Source organism: Cloeon dipterum, chromosome 1 (assembly GCF_949628265.1).
Source record: "Cloeon dipterum chromosome 1, ieCloDipt1.1, whole genome shotgun sequence".
Classification (NCBI taxonomy): Eukaryota; Metazoa; Arthropoda; class Insecta; order Ephemeroptera; family Baetidae; genus Cloeon; species Cloeon dipterum.
This window is the reverse complement of record NC_088786.1, coordinates 19,996,142-20,023,420: the sequence shown is the minus strand read 5'-3', so window position 1 is coordinate 20,023,420 and position 27,279 is coordinate 19,996,142. Positions and strand designations below refer to the sequence as shown.

Sequence of the window (27,279 nt, the reverse complement as noted above, 5' to 3'; positions counted from 1 at the left end):
ATTTTATAAATCATAAAAGGCATTTATTTGTAAAGAGTTTAAAATGAAACCATCCTCACTAAGACTGGGAAATTTAGACTATTGGCGTTTCAATTTTTTGGTCAGACCGAGGCTGAGTTTTGTCGGTTGCCCTTAATTGTAGAGCAGAAGGCATTCCTTTGTATATCGAAACACCAATTTAGCTTAAGAGGACTGGCTAAAAGGTTTTTTCTTGATTTATGGTAATAGCCAGAGTGGTCAATAACCCGCAGTGGTTAATAAATTAATGCTGTGCACCAGTAAAACTTTTTTTAAATTTTTTAATGTCTTTGCAGGCATAAAATGGTCGACTAAAAGTATATGTGAAATTTTTCAATAATATTTCATTCAAATATCTGACTTTTATAACAACCATTTTATCGTCAGTTTGATTTTATTTATAATTAGTATTAATTTTCTTAACCCATTCAAATCAAAATGAAATGTCTTAAATAAGTTGCTTGACTCTCTTAGATAGTAATTTGTGGTAGGAGCGCCAACACTTTGCCAAATTTATATATGCTTGTCAGCAAAAACGTTCTGATTGTTTAATTTTACAGGGTTTGATATTGATTGGAATTTTCTACTTTATTTTTGGAATTGATTTTGGCATTAAATACATCTTAAATGTTATGAATTCTTGCGAACCAAATTGTAACTAAAATAGCTCATGTGAAATTTTATTACTTCTCGTCTCGCTTTAAGTAAAACACAAAATAACTGTTTATCACTATACCAAATATTTATTATCAATGTTTAAATATACATCTATTCTATTGTGACTTAAACGCTAACACAAGACATTATGAAGAGTGAATTACAAATAAAATTAGCGTTGCTTTGCAGGACATACACAAATAAAAGGATTTAAGTATGGCAGCCAATTAAATAAATTTGGCACAAAATCGCAGCCTTGCACAAAGACATTCATTAAGTTGAGATAAATGCATATTCTTGAAGTCCCTACATAAATTATTAGTCCTTCTTCTTGGGCTTCTTGGGGTTGCGAGATCTGGACTTGGCCTTGCACAGCGGACAGATTGGTGCGTTGCGGTGGATCTGCTGGTGGCAAGAGAGGCAAGCCTTCATGGGTGGCGGTTGTTGCCTGACAGAAATAAAACTTTTTTCAGAGATTAAATTTTCAGAGTTAAGATAATTACAAGGTTTCCCAGCACAAATGAATGTTCAGGTGTTTACCATCAGAGTTTTAATTGTAAATAGGAAATTGATAATTATATATTTACATGTGTATAGAAATATTTTCCAAAAATTGAAGATGGCTAAACACATCAATGCAGAAAAAATGGTATATAGCCTTAATTCATTGGTTTTTATTTAGAAAAATAATTTCATTCCATAGAAATACTTTCCTAATAATTCAAAACGTTAAAAACGTCAACTATTTATTCCATATCAAGTTCCTGCGGGTAAATTTGGAATTTTAACAATCATAATTTTATTTTGGAGTTTAACCTAGTTGTGTTTCATTCAGTTTTTCATTTAAAATTTGAAAAATTATCAGAAATTTTTTGGCTTCATTTGGGAGCCAGAAGTACCTGAAGGACGGTGCAGACGCAGAAAGAAGAGGTCTCGGTTCCTGCACCTTATTGACCGGCGGCGGCTGAGGCCCCATTGGCGGTGCTGGAGGCTGAGGTGGCATATAGGACGAGGGTGCCACGACGTGGTGCATCATGTTGACGGGGTTCATCTGGGGCGGCTCCTCGCGTTCAACAGACCATCCAGACTTAAGGGCTTGCTTATCAAAGAAGCTGAAAGCAGTTTTTCTGCAAGATTTTTATGCAGTCTACTCTCTTTTATAGTGTCGATCTTACTCCGGGGTGAAAATTCTACTGTCGATCTCGTGCAGTTCTGGAAGACGCTCCAGGCCAAGGCATTCGTGGCGCATTCGGTCGATTTCCAGCTTCAGCGGCAGGTACTCTTCATGCAGCCTCTTGGCTGTGTCCAGAGCTTTGACGTGAGCCTCCTCTGCCTGCTTCATCACATTCTCCATCTGCAATTAATTGGAAAAAATGAGGGAGTTAGAACAAAATTTAATCATTTAAATTACGGCATTTATATCGGCGTGGATTTGTCTCAGCTCTTCGACGTGTGCCATTTTTTCCTGCATCAAAAGCTCCATTTCTTGGCGGTACTCGGACAAACTCTGGTGCTCTTGATTGGTGGTCGAAATTTGTTTGAGTATTCTGGCTTTGATCTTTTCCAGGTGCAACGTCTTCGACCTGAATTTCATTCATAAATATAACACATTAGACGAAAATCGCCGGATAAATTTCTTAATTAATAATCTCATCACCTGATATCCTTTAGCGTTTCTAGCTTATTCATCATGTTTCTTTCCTCGGAAGTAAACATCTGCGAAAAGTCAAAAACCTTGACCGACACGGTGATTTCTATTTTGGATACGATGCGTTTACGAAAATTTAGTGCAGAAAAAATCTTTCTCAACTTCACACCAAGCGATGGGATTATGTATGTATTTTGATTTATAGATCCACTCTTGTTTCTACCTCCCCTTCTTTTTCGGGAGGGGTCGCCCATCCAGCTTGACAAGAAGCAAGGAGGTGGGGCACGCTTGCTGCCAGCTAAATTTTTAGCAGGTGTACCAATTTTGCAGGATAAAGTGAAACTGAAACTAACGGGTGTTAGTTTGTACACAACAACAAGCATTCCTTGACCGGTTACGTTGAAATTCTCCACTAAATTGGCTTCCTCGTCGGGTAAGTTTGTGTTAATTTGCAATTTAATACTCTAGAGAACGCAAGGATTTCATTAATTATCAGCTTTTGTTTCTAATGACGATGCAAAATTAAGTTTGCTGCCCGCTCTGAATGCGACCTCCGCATCCACAATATAATTTTAATCAAAACGCCCTTTAAAATCATCTACTGGCAATGAGTATTGTAGAACCCTGAGAATAATCATAACGATACAAATATTAGTTGATTTAACGAACTATTAGATGTGATCCATTATTTTCAAAAAATATATTATTTCCTCGTTTACATAACACTACGGCGCGCCATGTTATAGCGTTGTTTGACAACTTCCGTTTCTGTATCTACGGCACCTTAGTTAAATCCTATCAATAATTACAGTGCAACCATGGATCCGATGGACGTTGACGGAGAAATGTACGGTGATGGCGGCATGGACGGCGACGGCCAGAACGGAGGATTCAGGGGCGGCATGCGAGGAGGCCCCCGGGGTGGTTTCAGGTATGATATTCACAGATTAGATAGGCAAGTGACAAAATTGAAATGTTCTGACCTACAGGGGCCGTGGACCAGCAGACTTCGGAGCTAGAGGGCCTCCGCCCGGCATGAGACCACCGCCTCACTTCAGAGGACGCGGCTTTCCGGGGCCTGGAGGGCCGAGAGGACCGCCCTTTCGAGGGCCGCCACCGCCTCCTGGCCACTTTGGCAGGGGTAGGTTCAGGGCCCCGTTCGATCCAAATTGGGGACCCATGCCGCCCCACGGCATGCCTCCGCACATGATGGGTGGCCCTCCGGCTGCCTCGGTACGTTTAAATTATTTTAAATCTTAGAAAAAATGTACAATTTAGAAGGTACACGTATTTTTATTTTTCAAATCGCTCTCAGCAGGACTAAGGAATAAAGAGTTCTTAAAAGTGTGTCAAACTTCCGTCAAATACAAATTATTTCGGCCGAAAACTATTATGCCACTCAAAATTAATTTTAAGATTAAATAATGTTGCCAAAATTAAAGTAAAAATACGCAAACAGCAAAAATATCGGGCAAAAATTATACAACAGGCCAAAATAATAGTCTTCTGATAATGTTTGCTGGTCTTTTAGCAATATAGTTTGTTGAAATTCCATGATTTAGTCTCAATTAAAAGTTCATGTTTTTGTAACACATCAGAAAAAATGAACAGTTAAATTACTGGTCTAATTTTTTAAATTTAAATTTTCCAGCCTGTGCCTGGAGTTGACTTGAATGGAGAGATTTGGGTGGAGACGAAAGCATCGGAGGGGAAGTCGTACTACTACAACGCGAGGACGAGGGAGACAACGTGGACGAAGCCCGAGGGACCATCGGTACAGATCATCTCGCAGGATCAGGTAGAACAAATGGCGGCACAGGCAAACAGTGGTGCCGGCCAGGCAGGGGGATCGACTCAGACCGCCGCGCAGGCGGCTGTAGCCCAAGCACAGGCTGCCACTCAAAAGTTTTCAGAGGAGGATGGCGGTGAGCAGGACCAGGAAGGGTATGGCCATCCTGCTATGATGTACGGGGGACCGCCGCCTTACGGGGGGATGCCGCCGCCCTTTGGGATGCCTCCTCCAGGTAATTAACTTATCGGAAAAATCATACTTTGTTGGCGTGTTGAGTGAGTCACCTGGTGTATGAGATCAATTCCACGTTTGATTTGATGGATGACGGTTGGTTCGTAATGTTTGAAAATTGATTTTCCAGGCGTAGGATATGGTGAGGGACCACCTGGAATTCAAAACAACTGGCCGCCGATGCACAGCTACAACAATTTCAGTGTGCCTCAGGTTCCTGGCGAGGAGGGAGAGCCGCCTCAGGTGAACGTAGGTCCAGACCTTGAAATGAAAGCCGCTGAGTGGACCGAGCACAAGGCACCCGACGGTCGGCCCTACTATTACAATGCGAAAACAGGAGAGTCGGTGTGGGAGAAGCCCCAGCCGCTCAAAGACCTTGAACGTGGGTTTTCAGTCTTGCTTAGAAACATTTAATTCACGTCCTGGACATTTTAGTCGCCAGAATGACTCGTGCAGCGTCTGGCTTAGCAGCTATGGGCGAAATCACCTCGCAACAGCCAGAACCCTTCAAGCCCGTGGAACATGTGCCTGTTGTCGAGAAAAAACCAGAGCCTATCATGGCCGCCAAGATTGCTGCTGATGCTGAAAAGAACTTGGACACTCTGAAAGCGAGCGTCAAAGAGGAGGATAACCAGGTCAACATGAGCCTAAAAAAGCAGGACAAGTCTCGACCAGTGTCCAGCACTCCTGTCCCTGGAACGCCTTGGTGAGTATCCTAAACCCCTGCTGATCCGTAATAAACCAAAAATTTGAATCTAAACCCCAGCTGGGAAATTAACGAGACTCTAGGGACGTGTTTTGCTATTCATCATTATTTTAAAATTTCTTTGTTTCTTTATTCAATTTTCAAACTAGAATTATTTCCCAAATTCATTCAAATTCTACTAAGCATTTTTAATTAGCGAGCATCATTTTATTATGTCGTAGGTGTGTCGTATGGACTGGAGACGGCAGAGTGTTTTTCTACAACCCCTCGCAGCGGGCCAGTGTCTGGGAGAGACCAAGCGACCTAGTGAACAGGACGGACGTTGAAAAGCTGATTGAAAAGCCGCCCGAGGCTGTGAAGAAGTGCCAACAGGACGCCTCGAGCGACAGTGAAACCGAGGAACCCGCCTCCAAGAAGGCGAAGGTCGAGGAGGACAATAGTGATTCAGACACGAAAAAGAATGTGACGAATGGCAAGACAATTGACACCAGTAAGGAGGCCGCTATGGAGGCTGAGGTTAGAGCCGCCAGGGAAAGAGCGGTCGTGCCGCTTGAGGCCAGAATTAAACAGTTCAAGAGCATGCTCCACGAGAAACAGGTATATTGCGTCTGCAAGGTTTTTATCATAAAGATTGCAAATTTTGAACTCAAGAAATATATTTTTGAATTATTTATTGAAAAATGCAGCAAAAGTAATTTTTCCAACGATCAAGATCAAAATGGTTACATAGCCTAGACGTTCATTCTAAAGATTTGAAAATATTATATTGAGCTATTTTCAAACTTCCCTGCCAGTCTTAATATTTAGACTTTTCCCAAAAAAATCAAATAATTGATGAGGGCTGAAGATAATCATCCTAAAAAATATTAAATCTTTTGAGTTCCAGAACTCGTTAATTTGAAAAATATTTTCTTACAATGTTAATTATTTGGTCCAAAAAAGCGTCAAATTCTGAGAGTTTCCTTTCCAACTGAATTTGCTTGAATTTGGGTTGAAAACTGGCACTTTACTAAAAAAATGGAATTGATTTAAATAATTATAAAAAAACAGGTGTCTGCCTTCTCGACATGGGAGAAAGAGCTGCACAAAATTGTGTTTGATCCTCGCTACCTGCTCCTCACGTCAAAGGAGCGGAAGCAAGTGTTTGAGAAATATGTGAAGGAAAGGGCTGAGGAAGAAAGGAGGGAAAAGAGGATGAAAATGAGGGAGCGGAAGGATGATTTCCGCAAGCTGATGGAGGAGGCAAAACTGAGCGGAAAGTAAGCCTTTGATATCTGCACCATTTTCGCAAATATCAATTACTAATAATTATTTTTAGGTCAACATTCAGCGACTTTGCTCAGAAGCATGGCAAAGATGAGCGGTTCAAGAACATTGAAAAAATGAGAGAGCGAGAGAGCTTGTTCAATGAATACATTGTCGAGGTGCGGCGCAAAGAGAAAGATGATAAAAAGCAAAGGAGAGAAACTGTAATTAAATTAAAATTAACTCTCCAAACTTTGCTAATCAGACGCTTTTATTGCAGTGCAAAAAGGATTTCATCGCTCTCCTGAAAGAAACTGAAGGCATTGATAAGAATTCCAGGTGGTCGGACATCAAAAAGAAAATCGATGACGACAAAAGGTAGCGTGCCGCCGCATTATCTAATTTAAAATTCTAACTCATTTCAACAGGTACAGAGCCGTCGACTCGAGCAGCAACAGAGAAGATTGGTTCTACGACTATGTCAAGTCCTTGAAGGAGGAGAAGAGAGACAAGCACAGAGACAAAGATTCTGATAGGCACAGCAAAGGTGAATCTAAAGACGATGACAAAAAAGAGTCAGACCAGAATGTAAGTTCATTAACGAATAACGCAAAAGAAGGTGACCAAACCGATGAAAAAAATTCAGACGATGAGGAAAAAGACAAGGTAAGAACCACTTGGAAGTGTTTTTTTTTACACTCATGCATATCTCAAACGTCCCCGAACTTTGAATGATATTAATAACTAGAATCGAAAGTCTCAAGTAACCTAATTAATGACAGTGCAGCACGTTTATAGCAGGCAATCAAACCAAGCTGAATGTTCCTAAGGAAAGACGCCACAAAATAAGTTGTCGTTGCCACTATAGCCTATTTAGGAAGTACGTCACGTTGCCTTGGCCCAAGTATGAATAAATCGTAACGTAACGAAAATTGTAGAGGACCCTAAAATATTCCAAGCCTGAGGATTTTTGCCTCTGAGGAACGTCTTAATTATTTATATAATCCCTCAAGCTTAATTGTGCCGCAACAGCTTGAAGGTGCGTGCAATTTAATATCTTGTCGATGCCCTTTCAGTCAGAGGATGAGAACGAAAAAGAGAAGGAGCGAGAAAAGAAAGAGAGACAAGAGGCGAGCCTGAGGGAGCGAGAAAAGGAGGTGCGCCAAACTCTGGCCTCTCACATGCGTGAGCGCGATAAGGAACGTGAGCTGCACAAGCACGACGAAGCTGTCCAGCAGTTCACCGCCCTGCTCGTCGACCTGGTACGTCTGAGTCTGGAAATAGGGCATGCGGGGCAAGCGTACTTTGTCTTGATGGAATTATTATTAAATTCGTTGTTTGGGCTTTGTTCAAGAGTAGAAATTATGCCGTCGTACGTTTTATTAACTAATGTGTGTATTATTGTTACAAAATCAGTCTGTGTAACATTCTTACAAGAAGATTTTAGTTTTTGTCAAAACCTTTGAATTCTTGTAACCTTTCCTGCGTAAAGTGGCAGAAATCTATTCAATTTGACAATCTTAGCGATTTTTGGAACATATTCCATTCAAACAAACTTAGACAATCTGAGAAATTAACTAACAGTTTGGCAAATTCTAATTTTCTTTCTACTCAGGTGCGAAATTCGGACCTGACTTGGAAGGAGGCGAAGCGCATGATGCGCAAGGACAGTCGGTGGGACTTGGTCAGCCTACTCGAGCGGGACGAGAAAGAGAAGTATTTCACGCAGCACATTGACCAGTTGACTCGCAAGAAGCGGGAAAAGCTGAGGGAGCTGCTTGATGAGACTCAGGAGGTGACGCTTACCTCGACGTGGAAAGAAATTCGCAGAATTATCAAAGAGGATCCACGTTACAGCAAGTTCTCTTCCAGCGAGAGGGTGAGAGTAGAAGAAAATCTTTATTTGCTTAGCTTATTGAATGGTTGATCTATTTTTAGAAATGCGAGAGAGAATTCAAGGAATACTTGAAAGATAAATTGGTGGCAGCCAAAGCCGATTTCAGAGAATTGTTGAAGGTATGCAATTGTTAACAAAGAAACTTACGTAATTCATAACAGGCCAAAACACCAAAACGGCGTATTTATTGGCCTGCTGCTGTCTTAAATATAATTATCATTTTCCTAGTCTCTATCGAATTTCTCACATTTCAGGAGACTAAAATGATAACCTACAAGTCCCTATCAGAGGGGTCACAACATTTGCACGATATAGAGGAAGTTTTGAAAAAGGACAAACGCTATTTGGTGCTGGACCATGTCACAAGCGACCGCAAAAAGATGCTGTTGACCTACTTGGAGGACTTGGAAAAGAAGGGCCCACCTCCGCCGCCGACGGCGTCTGAGCCGACCCGCAGAGGCATCAAATAGTTTTAAGCAGTAGTTTCCGCGAGAAAAAACTGAGGTACCCTTCATGCAATTGAACGTAGTACTGCATTCTTTTAATTTAAGCCTCGTAACATTTTTTTTGTGGAGGTGGTATATTGTGTGCCCGCGCAGACCTAATCCAAATTTTGTGGCTGATCAATTGGGCTTGCGTTGCACACTCAATTGATTAAAAAAATAAATGTATTGAAGAAAGAATACCTAACAGTAATGTTTTTACCCCCAACCAATGAGTGAACAGAGTGCCGGCCGTCAGGAATGAGAGGATCTGGCAGTTGCGTCTGCGGAGTCGAATTAGGTTGGACAGCTAACAGTCTCTCTTTCAGCTTTACAATCAAATGAGAAATTGCTTAACAAATGTTGACTTTTATTATTTCGCTAACAAGCATAGCTACACGCAGCTCCTAACTGGGCGTTAAACTCCGTCCTCCTTTTTCTTGGCCTTAGCGATTTTGATGGTGTCCGAGAACACTTTGCTGAAATAGTTGATTGAGCTCATTGAGTCATCATTGCCAGGTATGTGGTAGGTAACTAATGCGGGGTCAGCATTTGAGTCGAGAATTGCAAGGGTCGGTATGTTCATTTTCGCACATTCTACAGTGGCGTCGTGCGGAGTGCCCATGAAAACACACAGGTCCGGAAGTCTGGTGACCAAGCCAAACTGAAATTGGACACCAAAGGTTAGAGGGACGCCACCAAACCCTGATAAGAGGCCCTACCTGTTTGCTGGAATTGGTAAAAGTTCCTTGTTTCCAATGACGGACATGAGAGAATTCGTTGCAATACTGGGCGCACATTTCCGTGGCTCTGGCGGCCTGACTTTTGCTCGGTGGGCACATGAAAAGTATGACTCCATTTCTGTACACGATGTTAGCCAGAACCTACGGGTCGACAGAAGGGTTAGAGTCTCGCGATCTTAAATAATATCTATTACGTGAAGTGATCTCCTGAGCATCGAAGCTGAAATGTCGAGATCAAACACACAGTGGCCCAGTCTCGATCCGTACAAGTATGGCTTCATCGCTGGATGGAGTGAGCCTTCCATGTGTCCCAAATGCACTTTGGCTTCAAACATGTCCTTCACTTTCACTAATTTCTGGATTCCAAAGTAGTCAGCCACCTTCAAAGGCTCTGATATGAAAAGAAAAATAATAACCCTTAAATTTATAAGTAATTTATAGTTCACAGAAGAATTCGCAACATTCATAATTAAGTCTGTGAATGACCGGCGCTTTAAAATTAAAATTATGATGAAAATAAAATTAAAGAGCTTTAAAGAAATTTAAAGATGTTTTAATTTATTATCACATAACCCTGAAAAGCGTAGATTACATACCTGAATTATAAATAACACCAGGTTGGTCGCTTCCGCTGTGAACCGCGTCCTGTAAAGCAGCATTTCCAGCTGCAGCAGCAGATTTGGATATCCCCCTGATCTGCTGTCTTATAGCTAACATTTTTTAAATTTGGTAAATTCCTCCTTTTTACGATAAAATTTCAAAAGAATGAAACCTAAATAGAAACCGGACAAAGTGTTTACATGAGTTTCGGCATGGCACCAGCAGTGTTGCCAACCTTCCAGTACTTCTGAGTGGGCGGTGTCTGGTTCATTGATTTTTGCAAGGAGCCGCCGGTGTTTTGCTGGAACAATGTTGCCAATTTTTCTTCTCATTCGCGAATCAAGGCCTCTAGACCTGCATGGATGGTAAATAAATGCAAACAACGCACCGTCGTTTTCGAGCCGGAATTTTGCAAACTGAGAGTCCCACGGATGCCTAGCAACCCTTTGAAGCGGCCACGTGACACCTGCAGCAAGGTTGATGCATGAACAAGGTAAATACGCAATGTCGCACATAGGAAATCATCAAAGGGTTGAGCCTAGCTTTTATTAATCGGGCCGACGAGGAATTGGTGTGTATGTAGTCAAGATCGATAAACACACACATTTGAGGCAGGTGCCATTTGGCTTTCGTGCACTTCTACCAGTTTGCCGCGCCGTGCATGCCGCATGAAATGCTTCTGCTAATTGCACTCCGTAAGCAATATCGCCCTCATAATCTCCGTGCTGTCTCGACCCAGTTAGTCACCCAATTCGAACTTAGCTCTTTTGCGTCCTCGACTGGGTCCTGGGTCTATTATTAGTTAGTTTCGAAATGGAATGTTTTTAGGTATAGATGATCGTAGAGCTAAAATTTATAAGTGATTTTTTCGCAGTTAATAAAAAATTGTGGATCATCTGGTTAAAAAAGCACGATTCTGTTTTTTTACAGAACAAAATCCAATTTAAATGGCTTGCTATACCAATTTACCAGCTATATGACATTTTTAACTTCAAATTCGTGTACGAATCTGCTTGGTATGAATGGAGTTTTGAAAAAAAAATCCTCTCTTGTTCGTTTAAGTCTCCTTGGAATGCCAAAAATTTGAATTATAAAATACTCATCTTATTTATTTTTATCATATTTTTATTAATAATTTAATTAAATTAGCACATGAAACATTTTCGCATTAATATTCCTTGGTTACAGCAATTCTTCCCTAAAATATCTATTCGTACAGAAATTTGTTGCGGTTTCTTATCTGTGTCTGAATAAGAAAAGGAAATATCATTTCCACCCCTGCGCGTCTTGAGGACCGAAAAACATCTTAAGAAAAGAGGCACAAAGCACGCAGATTCGTGCGCTCCTTGAGCAATTTTTCACGCAGAATGCTGCAGCTGCATCACGATTGCACTCGCTTCTTATTATTTCTTCTACTCTTCGTTGCGTCTTTTCATTTCCTATAAGAACCTGCAAAGAAAAGAAAGAAAGAGGGTGGCACACGAGTCCGACCAGCAGCATCTTGCCTTGCCTTTTCACCTTCCCTTGCCTTCGCTCACAAATAGTTGTGAGACGCGAAAAATCTTTTTTCCTTTACTTGAATGCGTATGTGCTCTATGCTCGCTAGAAGAACCTCGTCTTTGTTTGCCTCAAGCGGCTCAACAGATGGGACTTTTTGAGTCGAAATTTCAAACAGACTTTTTTATTTTCCTCACATGCGCTGGTTAAAATTCCGGAAAACGGCAGGAAAATCACAATATTTTGAGAAAAGGAAGTTTCGTTTAAAAATTAATTTGAAATAATGGTTGAGAGATAGCAAAGCCAATATTTTTTATTCCTGATAATTTTTTAATGAACCGAATGAACCTTATGTGTTTTAAGTGGCCCATTTTTTATAATTTCTTAAAAGTCCCTTTTTTATTTTAATTTACCATTGGCCAAAAATGGTAATACTAATATGATTCCATTAATTTTTATAATAAAATTGGACTTCATCCTCGTAGCTTTAAAACTTCCTTCTTTTTATTCTTTCTTACAATTTTCGGATTCATAGAATAGCCCTTTCCTCGGATTTCAATGTTACAAAGGTTTAAAGCAACGAGGAGGAAGTCCGCGTTTTAATTAAAATATAGGACATCCAACCTCGGCAACCTCGAATGTCGACATACTATCTAAGATTATTATTATTATTTCAGTCACGCGTTAAATCAAGAAATTTAAGAACAGTGGCTTTTACTGCTGGAAATGCAAAAATCTCTAGGAAAACTATTTGCAGACCTTAAGAAGTTGGATTGTTTTCACAGTTTGTAGTGTATAGAGTTTGGTCAGGGCGGAAGGTTCGCCTTTTCAGGTCGAAAGACAATACTTATTTCCCCTTCCGCGCGTGCATAATTAACGTTTAACAGAAAATGAGACCGAAACAAAAGCCCGCACTCTCCGCGTTTCCTGCCTTAACATTAACAAGCAAAAGCAACATGTCGGCTACACTGTTTTAAAACAAAGGAATATTTATTGAACCGAGGTAAGGGGAGTTGAAACTGGACTGCAGTGCGCCGCTCGAGTGCCCTGAAAAGCATCTGCGACTTTTGGGCGGAAATCAAAGTCTATTCCGTTGCATAAGGACGCACACGACCAATTAAAATAATAAACGCCGATACGCGAAGGAGAGGGGCGCCGCAGTCAATTTAAAAACGCAGGCTGGAACGTAGTAATTAGGGGTGCGTGTTTAGCTTTTTTAACTAATTTTCTAGACATGCTATGTGAAGAATAATGGACTTGAAATGAGCTCGATAATCATCGAATTTTATGTCTAAAGGAATAAAAACCAAAATCGAATGTTTGTGCTACATTTTTAGTAAATGCAGCGCACAAATAAAAAATACTTTTTTGACAGTGAATTAAGGATGGAACAAAAGTGTCAATTTTTTAAATAAAGGCGTTGGTTTTCATTTGATTTTTTTATAATATCCAAAATTTATAATTTGAAACCAAATTAAATCAAGAATCATACTTGTTCTCCAATTTTTAATTATTGTTTCTTATAATTTTTTTCCAACCCCGCCAGAAACCAGAATACTATTTTTAAAAATTTGTCTATTTAACCATAATGTATTTGTACTAAATATAAAATAAATATAATTTGGATTGGCTGCTTTTTAAAGCTAATTTACTTCGAAAAATGAGAAACGGGTAAAAACAAGTCTGAAGCTGTTTTATTATGCGTCCAAATTAAGCCAAAATTTTTGTCATTTCTTTGAATTCCAGCTAAAAAATTATCAACCATGCATTGATAAAATCTTTTCTAAAAAACTTGAATAAAACCAATTATTTTGACAAAAAAAACCCCTATTTAAACCTACTTATATTTCTATAGATAACTTTTTCGAACTAATACGCTCAACCCTGGATTACGATGATTATTATAGTTAATGGATGAAAGGTTCAGAGGCACTTGGGCACCGGCTGTGACGATCCACCTGGCGGCGTGCGCCTGCTGTCAAAGGCCTGCTGCTACTCGCAGCTTTGATCCATCCCCCGGAGCCGAATTCATTCACTGTCTCTAACTAAGCAAAGGCGCAGAAATTTGTGTATGTGTGCGCGTGCCGCGGCCGCGTGCCACATGTGTGTGAGCGCGCGTGGTGGGGGCGAAATGGATCTGGCGGAGGCCGCAGGTGGCCAGCACCTGGACCGGCAGGCAGACAGCTTTGCCACCTATATTTTATTTTTACCTTACGGTGGAAGGCGAGGGGATGTTAATTCTCCGTCAGGGCAGCTGCCGCTCTTTGTCTCTAGCACATAAAATAGAAGAGCTCTCGCGCTGATGGAGCTAAAGCTGTGCGTGCAATCATGCATGGCTTTCTTCGACCCGCATGAACTGCAAAAATCGAAACTGAGAGCGTGGTTTTCACCTGCATTTGTCCATTTTGTTAATTTATCCGTGAATATTTATAAATTTACTGCTTATAAAAAAATTGCTATCTTTTACCTTATTCTCGTATCTGAAAATTGGAAAAAAGTTAAAATTTTGCCAGGTTGCCATTTAAATTTCTGAGAAAATTGGCTCCACAGTTTGCGTGCCAGTCAAACGGCGAGTTTATTAAAAATCGTGATTTGTTTCTTCAGAAGGAAAATTTACCTCAAAATTCGCACACCGGAAGATAGATTGCGATGAGAGGGATAAAAATGTAGTAGATATTGGACAAACCGCAAATATTTTCGAAAAAATTGGAACACAATTGGCATTGGCACACATTAAAACTATTTTTAACGAAATCGTGGTTTTAGCCGCGTTTGTCCATAAAAATGTTTTCTTGAAGCGTGCTTTGTTGATTGTTTCACACTGCCAATTTTATGATCTAAATTTCACCCTCAACTTTGGATTCGACTCTCTGATAAAATTGGCAAAATATAAGACCCATTTGAAAACTTAGCTTGATTTCATTAATTGAAATTTTAGTTTGTATAAGATGTGTGCATTCAGTTAAATAAATTATGAGGCAGGGTGTCACTCTCACAAATCTCATATATGCGCTCGGAAATCTATTAACATCGTGCATTTGCGGCATGAATACGTTTTTATTTTCACCCTTTTTGCGTGTTAAAAACGATTAGGAAGCTGTTTTTTTAACGTGATCTACTTTCGGGCGCAGCAAATGCGTTTTGAACTATTTCAAGCTGACCTATCACGCTCTCAAAGCTGCTGGGCTAATCAAAAACTTTTCAGCAATTTAATCCCAAATTTTCGTCCTTCATTTAATCTAGGCCTACTCAAAATGAAATAAAAACACTTACGAGCCATAGAAACCGCATTGAAAATTATTTTTCTTCAATATAAACTGCGCTAACAAGAAAACTCTTAAACACTATTCGCACCTAAATCAGGTGCGAATAATTTTATTCTTTAAAAGAGCTTAATGACCAATAAATATATTTTCTATTAAATTTTAGGACGCAAACTAAATTCTTCTAAAAAAATGTAAACCTCCGTAAAAATACTACTTATTATCTTGATTCACGTCAGGTTCAGGTAACAAGAATAAAAGAATTACAATTAACTAAAGCTAAGAGTTGGCTTTTATTCCAAATTTGACTGCTTTGTGAGAAAAACAAAGCCGGAAACCGCCCTTTTAAACTGTAACAAAACAACTGATTCGACTGAAAGAGGTCTATAAAAGCTACAAAAATGATTCAGCAGTCTGCTTCATCTCATTGTTTCCTTCCTTCTCTTCCTTCTCTGCTATAGCTCTTATTATATTCAGTGCCTCCGCTGTTTATCCTTTCTCTCTCATCCCCAAAAGCGCAATTGAGTCGATCGCACAGCTTTCAAGCGTGCCTCTCGGCTTTTATTTACTGTGCTCCTTTAACAGATGTTTGACTAAAAAGCTAAAAAGTATGATTGTTGTGGTGCAGGTCGGCGCGGCGGGGGCACAGATGCGAGCAACTAGAGACATTTGGCCGGCGCTTCTTCATTCGCTCTGCCCGACGGCGGTTCCCATGTGAGATTCTGCACTCGGCGGAAAGAAAAGCAAGCAGGCACGACGCAATGGGCCAGTCCGAGAGCAGCCTTGGCACTCAAGGTACGTTTATTGCCCTCTCGCCAGCTTCAAAAGTCACGAAATCGGCACCGACATGCAGCGTGACTTCCCTTTAATGAAAATAAAACACTGCGCTGGCTGCGCGCACGCAAAAAGTAAATAAATAAAGTGCTCGCCTCGTAAGGTGAGAAAGTTGGTAAGTTACGTGGGAAAATTATTCGACTTTGGCCAATTTTAATACCAAGGACATTGTATCATGTGATAAACAGGGCTGTGAAATCTAGACGATCGACTGTTCTGAGTTTCCAATCATTGCGGGACCTTTAAATGAACACGAATCGTGTAATTTTAATTTAAAACTATCTATACAGGCTACAGGGTCCTTGATCGACCAAATTTTTGGTATATTTTGCTCCAGGGGATAGTATTATCTAGTTGAGATGGTGTCTCGATCTTTGGCCTATACGCTACGTCAAAAAGCCAATTTGAGAGCCACTCCTCTCTCTGATTGGTCATCGGCGTTCTTTTTTTCACTTTTTTATGGGTTCACACCAAAAACCGCTTAAGTAATAGTCTCAATTAAAGTTTCACCGTTTTTGGCACGTTTTGTCCAATTTCGACCCTCAAGAACCTGTCAAAAATTGAATTTTATTGCTACAGCAACTCTTCTAAATGTGACGTCCAATCAACTAGTGTGAACAGCAGAACAATAGAAAGTTGCCATGTATTCTGAAATAAATCTTAAACAGAGAAGCACGCAGTTGTTGCTTCAAAAGCCAAGTCTCAACTGAATTAATTAAAGTTATAATAACAGCTTTCTGCGCAAGTAGTGAAGCAAGTGCTCAGTTTTATTTAGATAATCTTTGTACACATGAGCAGGTAGTTTCCACGGACTGCCTGTCGATGGCACGCCACTGTGTCCCCGTGAAGGTTATCTCGGTGACGATCCGAAAAGAGCTAAAAACAAAAAGCATCTCGCAGGATATGTATTAGTGCGTATACACGCAGACACGCTTCCTGTGCGCGCCGCGGCGCAGATAAAATGCACACACAACACTCATGGCACGACGGACGAACGAACGGATGGCCGGGTCTCGGTGGGTGAACCCGCGTCTTGATTGCATCCTTGGCTAGTCACAAGGAAAGCAGCGCGGATAAAAAATAAAAAGTCGAGCTGCGAGCCGCGACTGCGAATCGTATTGTGTTTCGCGCGGGCTCATTCACAGAGCCTGGTCTCTTTCATTCTTTTCTACTATTATTATTGTCGTCATCATCGCCGTCAGCATCATTGCGTTGTTGGACCTTTGTGCCATTTTCCCGATGGCTTTGTGCTCTTAAAGCAGTCGCTGGCCAGCAGCTAGGGGCGGCCGGCCGGCGGCTCCGACGACGGCAAGGCCGTGGGAACAAGCCAAGGTGCTTCTGCTCTACCTGCCTGCCACCTTTTTCTTCTGGAGCTCCTTCAGGGAGAAACCCAAGATGCCCTGCCGGGAATTAAAGAAGGAGAAAAATAGCCCCAGCTGTGATTTTTTTGTGCCTGATTGCGCTCCAGCTGCACACCTCTGCGTTTGGCCCTTTAAATTTTTAAAAAGCTGATCGTCCATGCGGCCACTGCGACCAAAAAAATTATGGTTGGAGGATAGTCACGATTTGTAATGAAGGAAGAGGCAAACGAGTGAGAAAGAACAGAATAATTTTGGATATCCAGAAAAATTTCGTCATCTAATTATCTCACACACATAATTATGTTAAAATTTAATAAACAATTCAAAAAATCCCTGCATGAAGCTGAATGAGAGCCAGAATGACTCTTACCATTCAAAAGAATTCAGCTAAGGTAATTATGGATATGTGAAGCTAAGAATTTCCGCAAGCTTTTTTAAATGTCCTGCTGTGTTTTTCTTTTTAGTCTTATCAGCCGCACGTTACATTGCCCAATATTTCACCATTCACAAAGTGGCAAACTAGGTTTGGGAATTTTAGGTGACGCACTAAATTTTCTGCACGTCTAATTTACTTCAAGACACAAAATGAGCAGGAATCACTCAATTTTTCAACTTTCTTTGAAGTCCAAAACTGTCAAAAAAACCGTCTGAACCACTTGTGAAGCCTGAAAAACACTTTAAATGCGTGAAATGGTCCACACCGTTGTGTTATGCTTTTTTTGTACAATGTTCTGCAGTATAATTTTTAGGTGATTTTGAATTATAAAAAAATTCCTTTTTACAATCAGCTGGCCTTGGAAAATATAAAATATGTCATTTTTACTTAAAAATGAACTAAGTTAGCTTTTTTATGTTCCCAAAATTAACGAAAAATTTGGCTCGAAATCATAATGTTCTCGTTGTTGCCTTTTTCATATTTTCTAACCAGAAAAAAGAGTTGACCGACCCAGTTTGACTAATTAATTTTCTGGTCAGAAGGTAATATCAAGGGTAATTTATCCAAATAATTCATTTTGGTCCAATTAAACTTTTGAAAATTTTCGGCGCCAGGTAAAATCTCAAATGCGATTTTTTTTCGTCGAAAAGTTTAAAAATTTGTAAACCATGTTTGACCTTCAAAGCTACAAGCTCCATTTAAAAGCGGATTTTGTGTACAAGAATTCAAACCTCGAATCGTCAGAAAAAACCATCTGAATTGTCTCCTAATGTCTTAGCAGACAGTGTCAAAAACTGGGCTCTCGGTTATAAATCCGCTCTGAGAAGAGCTAATTAAAAAGCAAGATATATTATCGCAAATAACTGTATAACTAACTGTGATTATTATAAGAAATTCAAACCGGGATCATAACCAGAAACACCAGAAAATTCAAAATTAAATTAAACACAATTTTCCTTGCCCTTCTTCATCAAATTTTCCGCCTTTATTAGCTTCAAGTTTCCGGCAACTCGAGCGAGAAGTTCCCAATGAGGTTGTTCATTTTATTCGGTTGTGAAATGTAAATCGTTAGTCATGCTCGCCCTGCGCTCGACTCACTTGATTTTCCATGCACCATGAGTGCGTGGGAAAACGCATCTCGACAAGGGAAAAACGGCAACTTCCGCCGCCTCGGGCATCTTGGGCAAAAACCGCGGACGACTTCACGCCTTGCACAAGATTACAAGATTTCTCCTTTCTATTGACAGAGATTTTCGTCACGCCGACCAAGAAACGCGTGCTGCATTGACGATATTGGATTACACAGACAAAGAAGAAAGAATGTGAACCTTTTCAACCTCAATTTTTTTTCTCGTCTTGTTTGCTGTCGCAATTAGCCGCGAGCAAAGAGCGTTTTGCGTCTCTTTCCTGTCTCTCATTGTTCGGAATTGGCGCTCAGGTGCGGCTGCGGCGGCGGCGGGTTCGTGGACACGTGAAACGAAACGTGCTCGCATACCAAAGGAAGAAGAAAAAAACAAGTCGAGCTTCCCGGATATGCAGAGCGGGTGAGCGTCGTACAAAGAAGATCCATCAAGCACACGCCAAACAGGAAAGAATTAAGTGCGCGAGCATAGGGTGGAGGAGCGAGAACCCCCAACGGAAACCACTCCTCGCTCTCGCGTCTCGTTGTGCGTTCTTTTTCCACTGATGCAACCCTTCCTAGCTCGCGGTCCAAATAAAAACAACCACCTCCCCCCAAATAATTTTTTTGTCGCGAACATCTGGATGTGTGTGCCCGGAATCACATGCTCCGCCGTCGATGTAAACATTTTGGAAAGGATTTTCTGTTCCTCTTGCGTAACGAGTGATATCGAGGTCACTAGATCGATTCGGATTTGAATCAGGGTTGGCAGTCTTCCCATCCGGTTTTTCCAAAGTAAAAAAAGAATAAATAAATGCATTTTCTCTCTTTATACGAAAATTTGCTAATTGAAATACTCTATTGGTTAATTTTTTAATGTAAAGAAATTGGTTTAGAATAATAACAAAAATCGAAGATTACACATTTTCAAGAGTAGAAGAGGAGGAAAATAGAATGGGGGAAAAACAACAGCAAAAAGCAACAAAACTCTATCTTAAATGCCAATTTTACAAAACCTTAAGTAATTAAGAACCTTTTTGCTATGACGGTAATTTTTTCGTCACAAAATATAGACAGCATTAAACCTTAAAATAGTCAAAAACAAAGAAAGGTCATTTCCAAATGGAGAAAGAAATACTCAAAATGTAGTGATAATAAATATGTGTTCCTTTAATAGGGCTCTACAATATTTCACTACAAAGATTTGAAGTTGTTGTCAAATTTCTTTAAAAAAAATCGTTTACATTTTAGGAGAGGAAGGATTGAGGACAAACATCATCAGCTCAGTCTTGCTGACGCGAGGCTTGAAAATCCAAAATCTATAACTATAATAATATTAAAAATTGACATCCTTTAATTCCTTCGCGACCTGCTGTGCTTTGGAAATTAGTAAATTATATGATTTCCCTATATTCCCTAATAAAGAGTAGCATATCAAACTTGAAAGTTCAAATACCCTATTGGTTAATTTTTTTAAAACAATGTAGAACAAATAATGTTTAATTCATAATTCTGGCCAAAAATACAATTTGTCCGTTTTTAACGAAAATAGAGTATTTCTTCATTTTAAATAATGTAGCCAGTCTCCCGCGCGCTCGGGGGCGTTAATCATTATAGGATGACTTTCCATTATTTATTTTTGAGGAGAAGCCTTCTGATTTTTCAGGTATGGTAGTCTCGTCCATTAACGCATTCCGCGCAAACAACAACTGCAATTGCTCTGCTTCGTAAATTTATCAAGTATTTTTTCGTTTTGAAGCATTTCTACTTGGAATCAGTCAGTTTCAAATCTAGCGTTTGTAAAGTAACTTGAAAGAGTTACTTTTTACTCAATCTCCTTTTGATAATTGTTAGTTTTTGGGTGGTTTGAAAGAAGACAAAGGGTTATAGCTGCATCATGCCGAGATGGAAGCTACAGAAACGTAAGTTACGACCTCAACAACTCGGGTTCTGGTGGATAGTTGACAAACCCTGTATTTTTCGGGAAATAACATTTAAGTTAGTTTTTGGAATAATTAAATTTATCACTTTTACATGGTTGGAAAATCTGTAAAGCCTTATGATTTCTCTGTAAATTAGGTATTTGTAACACTCAGCCAAGACGCTAAAAACAATTTTGGAAAGTAATATTGCAGATTTTGAACAATTTAAACAAGATTCTAAAACACCCCAGAAAATCCTTGTTGCCGATGCATCAACTAATCTCTTAAAGATTCAATCAAAGCCAAAATTGACCGAGGAAGCACTGTAATTTTCGTTAGAAAAGTGGCTGTGAAGTTATCAGGCTTTGAAAGTGGAAGGACTGTCTCCATACTTAAAATATTATTTTATTTGTAAAAAAAGGCTCGAAAAAAAGTTTCATACACCGTTAGATAGATCTCGACAAGAGGAATCAAAATCTGCTTTTACCGCAGAGGATTCAAAATCTGTGCCATGCAAATCTCAAAAAATCAAAACCAAAGCGCCAAAACTCAGCACGCAAACTCTTCGGGATCACTGCACGCAGGAGGTGCCCTTTTGAACAAACGCAATGTTGTATCTCGCGGTGGAGTATCGGATGGATCATACATCGGAGTGCAGCCAGCAGAGCAGATGCAGACCTGCTGCCCCCATGCCTGGGCATAATAATTAACGAAGCAGCTGTCCGCTTTTTTACTGATAAACCCCCAGCGAGGACGAGGAAGAAGCGTGGCGTTGCGCGTGGCCCTCAAGCTGCGGCAGCTGGAGCAGGAGGGGTGTCGGCCGGGGTCCCCCACCACGGTGCCGTCGGCAGCTGCTGCTTCCTCCGCCGCTGGCGGACCCTGCCGGGCCAGGCGCTTGCACTTCCTCAGCAGGCTGTCTTGTCAGAATCGTCAGAAGCACTCGGCCCGTCAGCGAGCGCGGACGTGTGTGTGTGTTTCTCGCCAGTCAGTGCCTTTTCGTGCGACAAGATGAGTGCGACCAGCTGCATCGCCCTGAAGAAGAGCCACCGCTCAGGTGCTGCCCTGAAGGACGCCCCCGGCAGGACGCACTGCTACCAGAAATCTAGCAGCGGCAATGGCATCAAATTTCTCAAGAAGATCCAGCGCAAGATCAAAATCGGTATGATTCTGAATTTGGCAATTCAACCGTGGGAATTAAGTGTGCAAAAGGAAAGGGGCCTTCTCTCTTTGTTATCTCGTTAGAGAGCGAGTTGTGTGTTTGCCTTGGCTGTTAGTGTGTGCCCGGCCATATCGTGAGCGAGTTTTTAACCGTTGCACTCTCACGAAACAGCAATTTCCCCCCTTGTGCTTGAAAAATCAGCGCGTCACGTGAGGCATTTCGGCTATGCAAGACGATTTGGTGCAATTTGTTTTGAGATGATTAAATTATTAAAGGAAATTTTAATTTTCATGAAATGGAAAATTTTTAAGTTTTAAATTTTAAACATTATTTGTTCTACATTGTTTAATACTCAGAATAAGACCTTTTTACAGTTAAAAATTCAAAATTTGCTAATTTACTTAAAAATTACAGCTCTTGACCATAATTTTTGCCATATTTCGATTCCTCTCGTAGATCTTATCCAACTGTGGAAACTCGTCCTTATTATGAAATAGTCTGATTGAAAGTAGGGAGACAGTTCTCGCCAGATAAAAAGCATGCCAATTTTGCAGCTCAATTTCGACTATAACTGAATCCTTTGGTATTAGTTTTTACATTGGCAACAGGGTTAAAAATGTAATTTCAATTCCATTTTATCATCCTGCCAAATGTTCCGTTTCACGATTGGAGCACAATGCAAATGAACGGCTTTTAGAGGGGTGCAGGAGCCCTTTTGTGATATAGTTCCGACTCTCCTCTTCCTCTACTGTGCGGCCGGCTCTCTCAGGAATTTTCCCATGCACTTTGAGTGCTGCATCTGCTGCTGGCGTGAAAGACTATATTCTATCTATTCCCCCGCAGCCAGAGGCATGGGAAAATAGTGTCGTACACGGGCGCCGCTGCTTCCGACCCGCCGCCGAGATGGGAAGCAGCGGAGCGGCAGCGTTGTTAAAAATAATACGCGCGCAGATTATTTTGAGGGACAAATTGTTGTAGGCGGAGAGCGAGAGGAGGTGTCACTTTTGCGAAAGAGAGATTAAATTTTGTGCTAGCTGCACAGGAAGCTCACGCATTATTCGTGGGAAAAGGCGTGAAATGTGATCTGAGGATGCGGCAACCGCCGGTCTCGGTTTGCTGCCCACAAGTGGCACAAAATAAATTAATTTAATACCTCAAATTAAATTTTACCAAATTAGGTAACAGAATTTAAAAAATTATGACTGTGATTGCAAATTCTGTAATAGATCATTTCTGTGACACTTTAAAGTGGTGCTCAATAGGCCAAAAATAAGGAATATAATTGCATTGTTGGCTATAGCAAGTGGTTCATTATTGAGTACATCTTTTGTGGAATTGATTTGCAAAAATCAAATTAGGATTGAGTAAAATTTCAGTTTTGCCAAATTTCCCGAAAAATTTTAAAGGTTGTCTGTGTTTTTTCGCTTGATTTCGATTCTTCCCATCGCGAAATATCCAAGGGTGTGCGAACTATGAATCAAATTTGTCTTCTGGTCATATAAATCTTGATTTCACAATGGCAGTGCTATAAGAATGCAAACCTTTCTAGCCGATTTTCTCGCAAATTTAAACGGCAACCTAGGAATTTTTTTAGCTCTTTACCAAATTTCAGAGCATACTTAACGCAAAGGTTTAAATAATGTTTACAACTTTTGACAACTCTTCCACTTTAAATGAATATTTTCATTCATTTTATATCCATTTAAATCAATTAAAATGCATCGCATGTCATAAGAAACACTTCCTTTAACGGTCGTTGCTTCTTCTGTGCCCTCAGGTTCGAGTTCCGGTGGGTGCGTGACAACCAACAACCTGCCGCCACTCAGCTTTCACTCTGTCCACGGCGACAACGTGCAGGTCTCACTGAACGGCGCGGTCGCCCGCCGCGTCGAGAGTTTCTGCAAGGGGATCACGTTCTCGGCGCGCCCAGTCAAAATCAACGAGAAGGTGAGCCAGTGTGTGTTTACACCGAGAATGCGAAAGACTAACAAACAAAACCGTCTCCCGCCGTGCCCGTAGGTGTGCGTCAAGTTCGTTGAGGTGTCTGATAACTGGAGCGGCGTCATCAGGTTTGGCTTCACGTCAAACGACCCGAGCTCCCTTCGCAACGGGCTGCCCAAGTACGCCTGTCCTGGTGAGTTCTAATTAATTTTTTTAAATTCAATTTCACAGAATTACTGGACTAAAATCGATTTTTGTTGTATAATCGGTGAACAACCGTAAAAATTTGATGATTTTTCTGAAATTTTCAGCCGTAATTTAATTAATCCTCTTTTTTGGCAGACCTTACCAACAAAGTTGGCTTCTGGGCTAAAGCCCTGGCTGAGCGCTACGCCGTCAAGGACGCGATCCTCTTTTTCTACGTCACTAGCTCAGGGGACGTGCACTTTGGCGTGGATGGAGAGGAGAAGGGAATTTTCTTCACTGGTGTGGAGACTAAGGGACCAGTGTGGGCCCTACTTGACCTCTACGGCAACTGCACGGCTATCGAGATGATTGGTAAATTCAAATTTTTTTAATCATATATTTAACTATATTTTTCACTTCATTTTTGTCTTATTTCCATTTTTAATTTAATATCAATTTGTTTGTAAACAAATTTTTAGTGTAAAACGTATATTAAAATACATTTTTACCTTTCAGACTCTCGCCAGCAGCTGAACAACGCTCGTTTGAGTCCCCCGTCATCATGCCAGGTGGACACCCCCGTCTCGTGCACGCCCATCTCCTGCGCAGACAGCATCCGTCTGTCGCCTTCAGCGTCAGCATCCAGCGACATTGACCGCATCTTGGTCTCCTCCATGGCCTCCATGAGACTGCAGCAACAGCAAGCGGCACAACCGAAGCTGCAAAAGTCTCCTCAGGCCCAGTCCTCCACCCTTGCCCCTCTGTCTTTCCACAGGTATAGAAAAATCCAACTGCAATTTTTTTCGTTGCGGATTATTAAAGAAAAAAAACTATAAAAATCCACTTCAAATATTGACTTTTAAAATCTCATTACAGATTCTGCGGTCGCAACATGCGGCTGAGCTATAACCAAAGCGTGGCGAGCCGCACGGAGAGCGAGTTCTGCAACGGCTACGTGTTCACCGCACGACCTTTGCGCATCGGCGAGACAATTGTGATTCAAGTTTTGGCCACGGAGGCCATGTATGTTGGCGCTTTGGCGTTCGGCGTTACCTCTTGTGACCCGAACAACCTCAAGGCCAACAGCCTGCCCGACGACAGCGACCTGCTGCTCGACCGGCCCGAGTTCTGGGCCCTCAAGAAGGACGTGGCGTCCACCCCCGAGGCCGGCACTGAACTCGCCTTCCAGCTGCTGCCCAACGGACAGCTCACCATCTCGCACAATGGCAGCACCCCCTCCACAATCATGTTCGTTGACCAGAGCCTCTCCCTCTGGGCCTTCTTCGACGTCTACGGCTCTACTCAGAAAATCAAACTGCTTGGTTCTTTAGGTGAGTTTCTGACAAATTTATTTTTATTGTCATATTTCATTTGATAAACAATTTAAGTTGTGAAATTATCAAAACATTATTGACTTAGATTACTTATTACACCTATAACCTAATTTTTATTTACATTTAAACGTAAGATAATTATAAATAAAAGCAATCTTTTTAATTTTTGGTAATAATGTATTAAATAATTTTTATCTTTGCAGGACACTCTGTAGATTTGCCCCCTGAGCGGTCGCCGGGCTCTCCTGAGATGGTGGCCGCCAACCTAGCCAACATTCGTCACATCCAAGCGACCGCGTCAGTGCACACGACGGCAATGTCCCCTGTGTCGCATGTGTCGCCCATCTCTTTGGTTGTCAACCTGCCTCCTTGCGGAGTCTTCCAGCAATACTTGCCTGCCGGCACTGCCTTAGCTCAAGCGCCTGCCAATGCCTCCGGAACTCTTCTTTCCAATTACAGTCAGACTTATATTGAGGTGAGGATCAAACAAATATTTTTCCTGGTATTTAAAAATCCATTTTTATATTTATTATGATTATTATTTGAGGTCATTTGTGGCTTCTTTCAATTTTTAAATTTAAAAAGAACTTATAAAATATTTAAATTTGAAAAAACAAGAATATTAAAACCATTAAATTTTCCAGCCTGTTCCCGCGAATGCGTGCTACGCGACCGTGGATTCAGCGAGCAACCTGCGCACCCCGAGTGCCTCAGGCGCCGGTTGGAACGACTCGAATAACGTGACGCACAGCGAGTGCAGCATCTGTTACGAGCGGACAATCGACTCTGTGCTCTACATGTGCGGCCACATGTGCATGTGCTACGAGTGCGCCATCCAGCAGTGGCGGGGCAAGGGCGGCGGCCACTGCCCGCTCTGCAGGGCGGTCATCAGAGACGTCATCAGGACCTATACTTCGTGAGAACAGAAATCACGCCCCTGCCACGCTAGTGCAACGCGAAACGCCCGCTGCCTCTGCCCCTCGGCATTTAGTCATGTATATTAATTTCATTGCGATTCACCAAATGCGTTGCGAAACTTTATTATATATATATTACTTCCTTTGTACCTGATCTCTCATCGTTTTAAGAATCTCACGCCTCTTTTGTTTGATACATTATTTTACCTCTGATTTTGTACCTCTGCAACAGACAGACAACAGGCGGCTAAGATTGTACCGATATATTATAACCACAAGAGATTATTAAAGTGAACATTTTCAGCATTTAATTTTCGTGTTTTTGTTCTGAGTGAAATTAATGAATAATCCATGCCCAAGTGAAATTTTTAAAAGAATACCTAGTTGAATATTAAATTTGTCTTTAGTTTTCAACTTTGGACTTGGTTCCAAATCAAATATTGAAGCTAGTTTTTATTCAATCATGGATTATGGAGCCTATAATATTTGTTCATATAAAGGACAGACTGCTGGCAGGGATCTGACGAGGATATTTTTTACAATAATAAAACTAGGTCTTAACAAATGCCCCAAATGCCATAGAGAAAACCCATACCATACCCCGCATTTGGAGGCTTTTGAATTTAGGAAATTCTTTTGCTTTCTTCATATTATAATTAGTACCTCGTAAAACAAAAATTCAAGGACCGTTCAACTCGTCTAATCAAGTGGAATAAAACTTTCAAACTGCAGATGTGCATTAAGGTGGTAGATCAAAAGGCTAAAGTAATTGCACTTGAATTTTCGAAATGGATCTTGAATTTATCAATGAAATGTTGACATTCTTTAATTTTTGAAACATATATCTTAAAGAGCGGAAAAATAAAAAACAGAAACATAAATATCTGAAATAAAGTGCGTTGCCTCAATTTTTTATTAAAATTAAAATTAACAAAAATGGTGAATTTTCTGGTTTTCGAAAAATATTTCGTGCCCAAATTTCAGCTTCTAATATATAGTCGGATTTACAAAAAATGCAAACCTTTCAATCTTCCCACAAAATTCCAGACCAGTTTCAAGTTGCCAATCATTTCACCATTTGTTTCTAAATTAAATTCATAGAATAGAATTTTAGAACTTGAATTTATAAACAAATTTATATTCCACCTGGATATGGTTTTTTGGAAAAAAATCTCCTTGGCTGGATGAGTGACGAACTCAGGGTTAAAAAGGAAAGCAAAGAGGACATGAAAAAGAAGAGGTTTTAAAAAAAAATTGGCGCGAATTACGAAATTCAACTGCTCTTGTTAA

At 40.7% G+C, this 27,279-nt stretch overlaps 4 protein-coding genes across 6 annotated transcripts; 2 read left to right on the top strand and 2 right to left on the bottom strand.

The window, feature by feature from the left end:
• Window positions 1-735: 735 nt before the first annotated feature.
• Window positions 736-2,592, bottom strand: LOC135937614 (zinc finger C4H2 domain-containing protein). Of its 2 annotated transcripts, none has more exons than XM_065480775.1 (5): window positions 2,333-2,592; window positions 2,087-2,258; window positions 1,851-2,029; window positions 1,575-1,802; window positions 736-1,138 (listed from the first exon to the last, which is right to left on the bottom strand). In XM_065480775.1, the coding sequence occupies exons 1-5, from the start codon at window positions 2,575-2,577 to the stop codon at window positions 994-996; spliced, it is 969 nt and encodes a 322-aa protein (XP_065336847.1). In that variant the 5' UTR covers window positions 2,578-2,592; the 3' UTR covers window positions 736-993. The 2 variants fall into 2 exon arrangements, with proteins under 2 accessions (XP_065336847.1, XP_065336855.1); XM_065480783.1 differs by having other exon boundaries at window positions 736-1,123; window positions 2,333-2,531.
• Window positions 2,593-2,614: 22 nt separating this feature from the next.
• LOC135937524 (transcription elongation regulator 1) lies at window positions 2,615-8,879 on the top strand. The gene is made up of 15 exons (XM_065480680.1): window positions 2,615-2,756; window positions 3,135-3,254; window positions 3,313-3,556; window positions 3,975-4,347; window positions 4,477-4,728; window positions 4,782-5,052; window positions 5,274-5,649; window positions 6,103-6,311; window positions 6,371-6,521; window positions 6,578-6,675; window positions 6,726-6,963; window positions 7,374-7,559; window positions 7,913-8,176; window positions 8,236-8,313; window positions 8,449-8,879. The coding sequence occupies exons 2-15, from the start codon at window positions 3,142-3,144 to the stop codon at window positions 8,662-8,664; spliced, it is 3,069 nt and encodes a 1,022-aa protein (XP_065336752.1). The 5' UTR covers window positions 2,615-2,756; window positions 3,135-3,141; the 3' UTR covers window positions 8,665-8,879.
• A 146-nt stretch (window positions 8,880-9,025) lies between these two features.
• mRpS2 (mitochondrial ribosomal protein S2) lies at window positions 9,026-10,258 on the bottom strand. Its single transcript, XM_065480824.1, has 4 exons — window positions 10,016-10,258; window positions 9,614-9,810; window positions 9,399-9,560; window positions 9,026-9,340 (listed from the first exon to the last, which is right to left on the bottom strand). The coding sequence occupies exons 1-4, from the start codon at window positions 10,134-10,136 to the stop codon at window positions 9,095-9,097; spliced, it is 726 nt and encodes a 241-aa protein (XP_065336896.1). The 5' UTR covers window positions 10,137-10,258; the 3' UTR covers window positions 9,026-9,094.
• An 85-nt stretch (window positions 10,259-10,343) lies between these two features.
• Window positions 10,344-26,300, top strand: neur (E3 ubiquitin-protein ligase neur). Of its 2 annotated transcripts, XM_065480761.1 has the most exons (9): window positions 10,344-10,512; window positions 15,408-15,574; window positions 23,389-23,558; window positions 23,631-23,745; window positions 23,895-24,110; window positions 24,255-24,513; window positions 24,615-25,069; window positions 25,276-25,547; window positions 25,717-26,300. In XM_065480761.1, exons 2-9 carry the CDS (start codon window positions 15,541-15,543, stop codon window positions 25,990-25,992), a joined length of 1,797 nt encoding a protein of 598 aa, XP_065336833.1. In that variant the 5' UTR covers window positions 10,344-10,512; window positions 15,408-15,540; the 3' UTR covers window positions 25,993-26,300. The 2 variants fall into 2 exon arrangements, with proteins under 2 accessions (XP_065336833.1, XP_065336827.1); XM_065480755.1 differs by lacking the exons at window positions 10,344-10,512; window positions 15,408-15,574 and adding an exon at window positions 21,320-21,611.
• The last annotated feature ends 979 nt before the right edge of the window (window positions 26,301-27,279 follow it).

Coding starts and splice junctions, on each gene's coding strand:
- LOC135937524 (XM_065480680.1), top strand. CDS start 3,142: ATGGATCCGATGGACGTTGACGGAGAAATGTACGGTGATGGCGGCATG. Junction 5,053..5,273: donor CCTGTCCCTGGAACGCCTTG/GTGAGTATCCTA, acceptor ATTATGTCGTAG/GTGTGTCGTATGGACTGGAG. Junction 7,560..7,912: donor CCGCCCTGCTCGTCGACCTG/GTACGTCTGAGT, acceptor CTTTCTACTCAG/GTGCGAAATTCGGACCTGAC.
- LOC135937614 (XM_065480775.1), bottom strand. CDS start 2,577: ATGGGCGACCCCTCCCGAAAAAGAAGGGGAGGTAGAAACAAGAGTGGA. Junction 2,030..2,086: donor TCCACGCCGATATAAATGCC/GTAATTTAAATG, acceptor AATTAATTGCAG/ATGGAGAATGTGATGAAGCA. Junction 1,803..1,850: donor AGTAGAATTTTCACCCCGGA/GTAAGATCGACA, acceptor AAAATCTTGCAG/AAAAACTGCTTTCAGCTTCT.
- mRpS2 (XM_065480824.1), bottom strand. CDS start 10,136: ATGTTAGCTATAAGACAGCAGATCAGGGGGATATCCAAATCTGCTGCT. Junction 9,811..10,015: donor TGGTGTTATTTATAATTCAG/GTATGTAATCTA, acceptor TTTTCATATCAG/AGCCTTTGAAGGTGGCTGAC. Junction 9,561..9,613: donor TGCTCAGGAGATCACTTCAC/GTAATAGATATT, acceptor GTCGACCCGTAG/GTTCTGGCTAACATCGTGTA.
- neur (XM_065480755.1), top strand. CDS start 21,461: ATGAGTGCGACCAGCTGCATCGCCCTGAAGAAGAGCCACCGCTCAGGT. Junction 24,514..24,614: donor GCCCCTCTGTCTTTCCACAG/GTATAGAAAAAT, acceptor ATCTCATTACAG/ATTCTGCGGTCGCAACATGC. Junction 25,070..25,275: donor CAAACTGCTTGGTTCTTTAG/GTGAGTTTCTGA, acceptor TTATCTTTGCAG/GACACTCTGTAGATTTGCCC.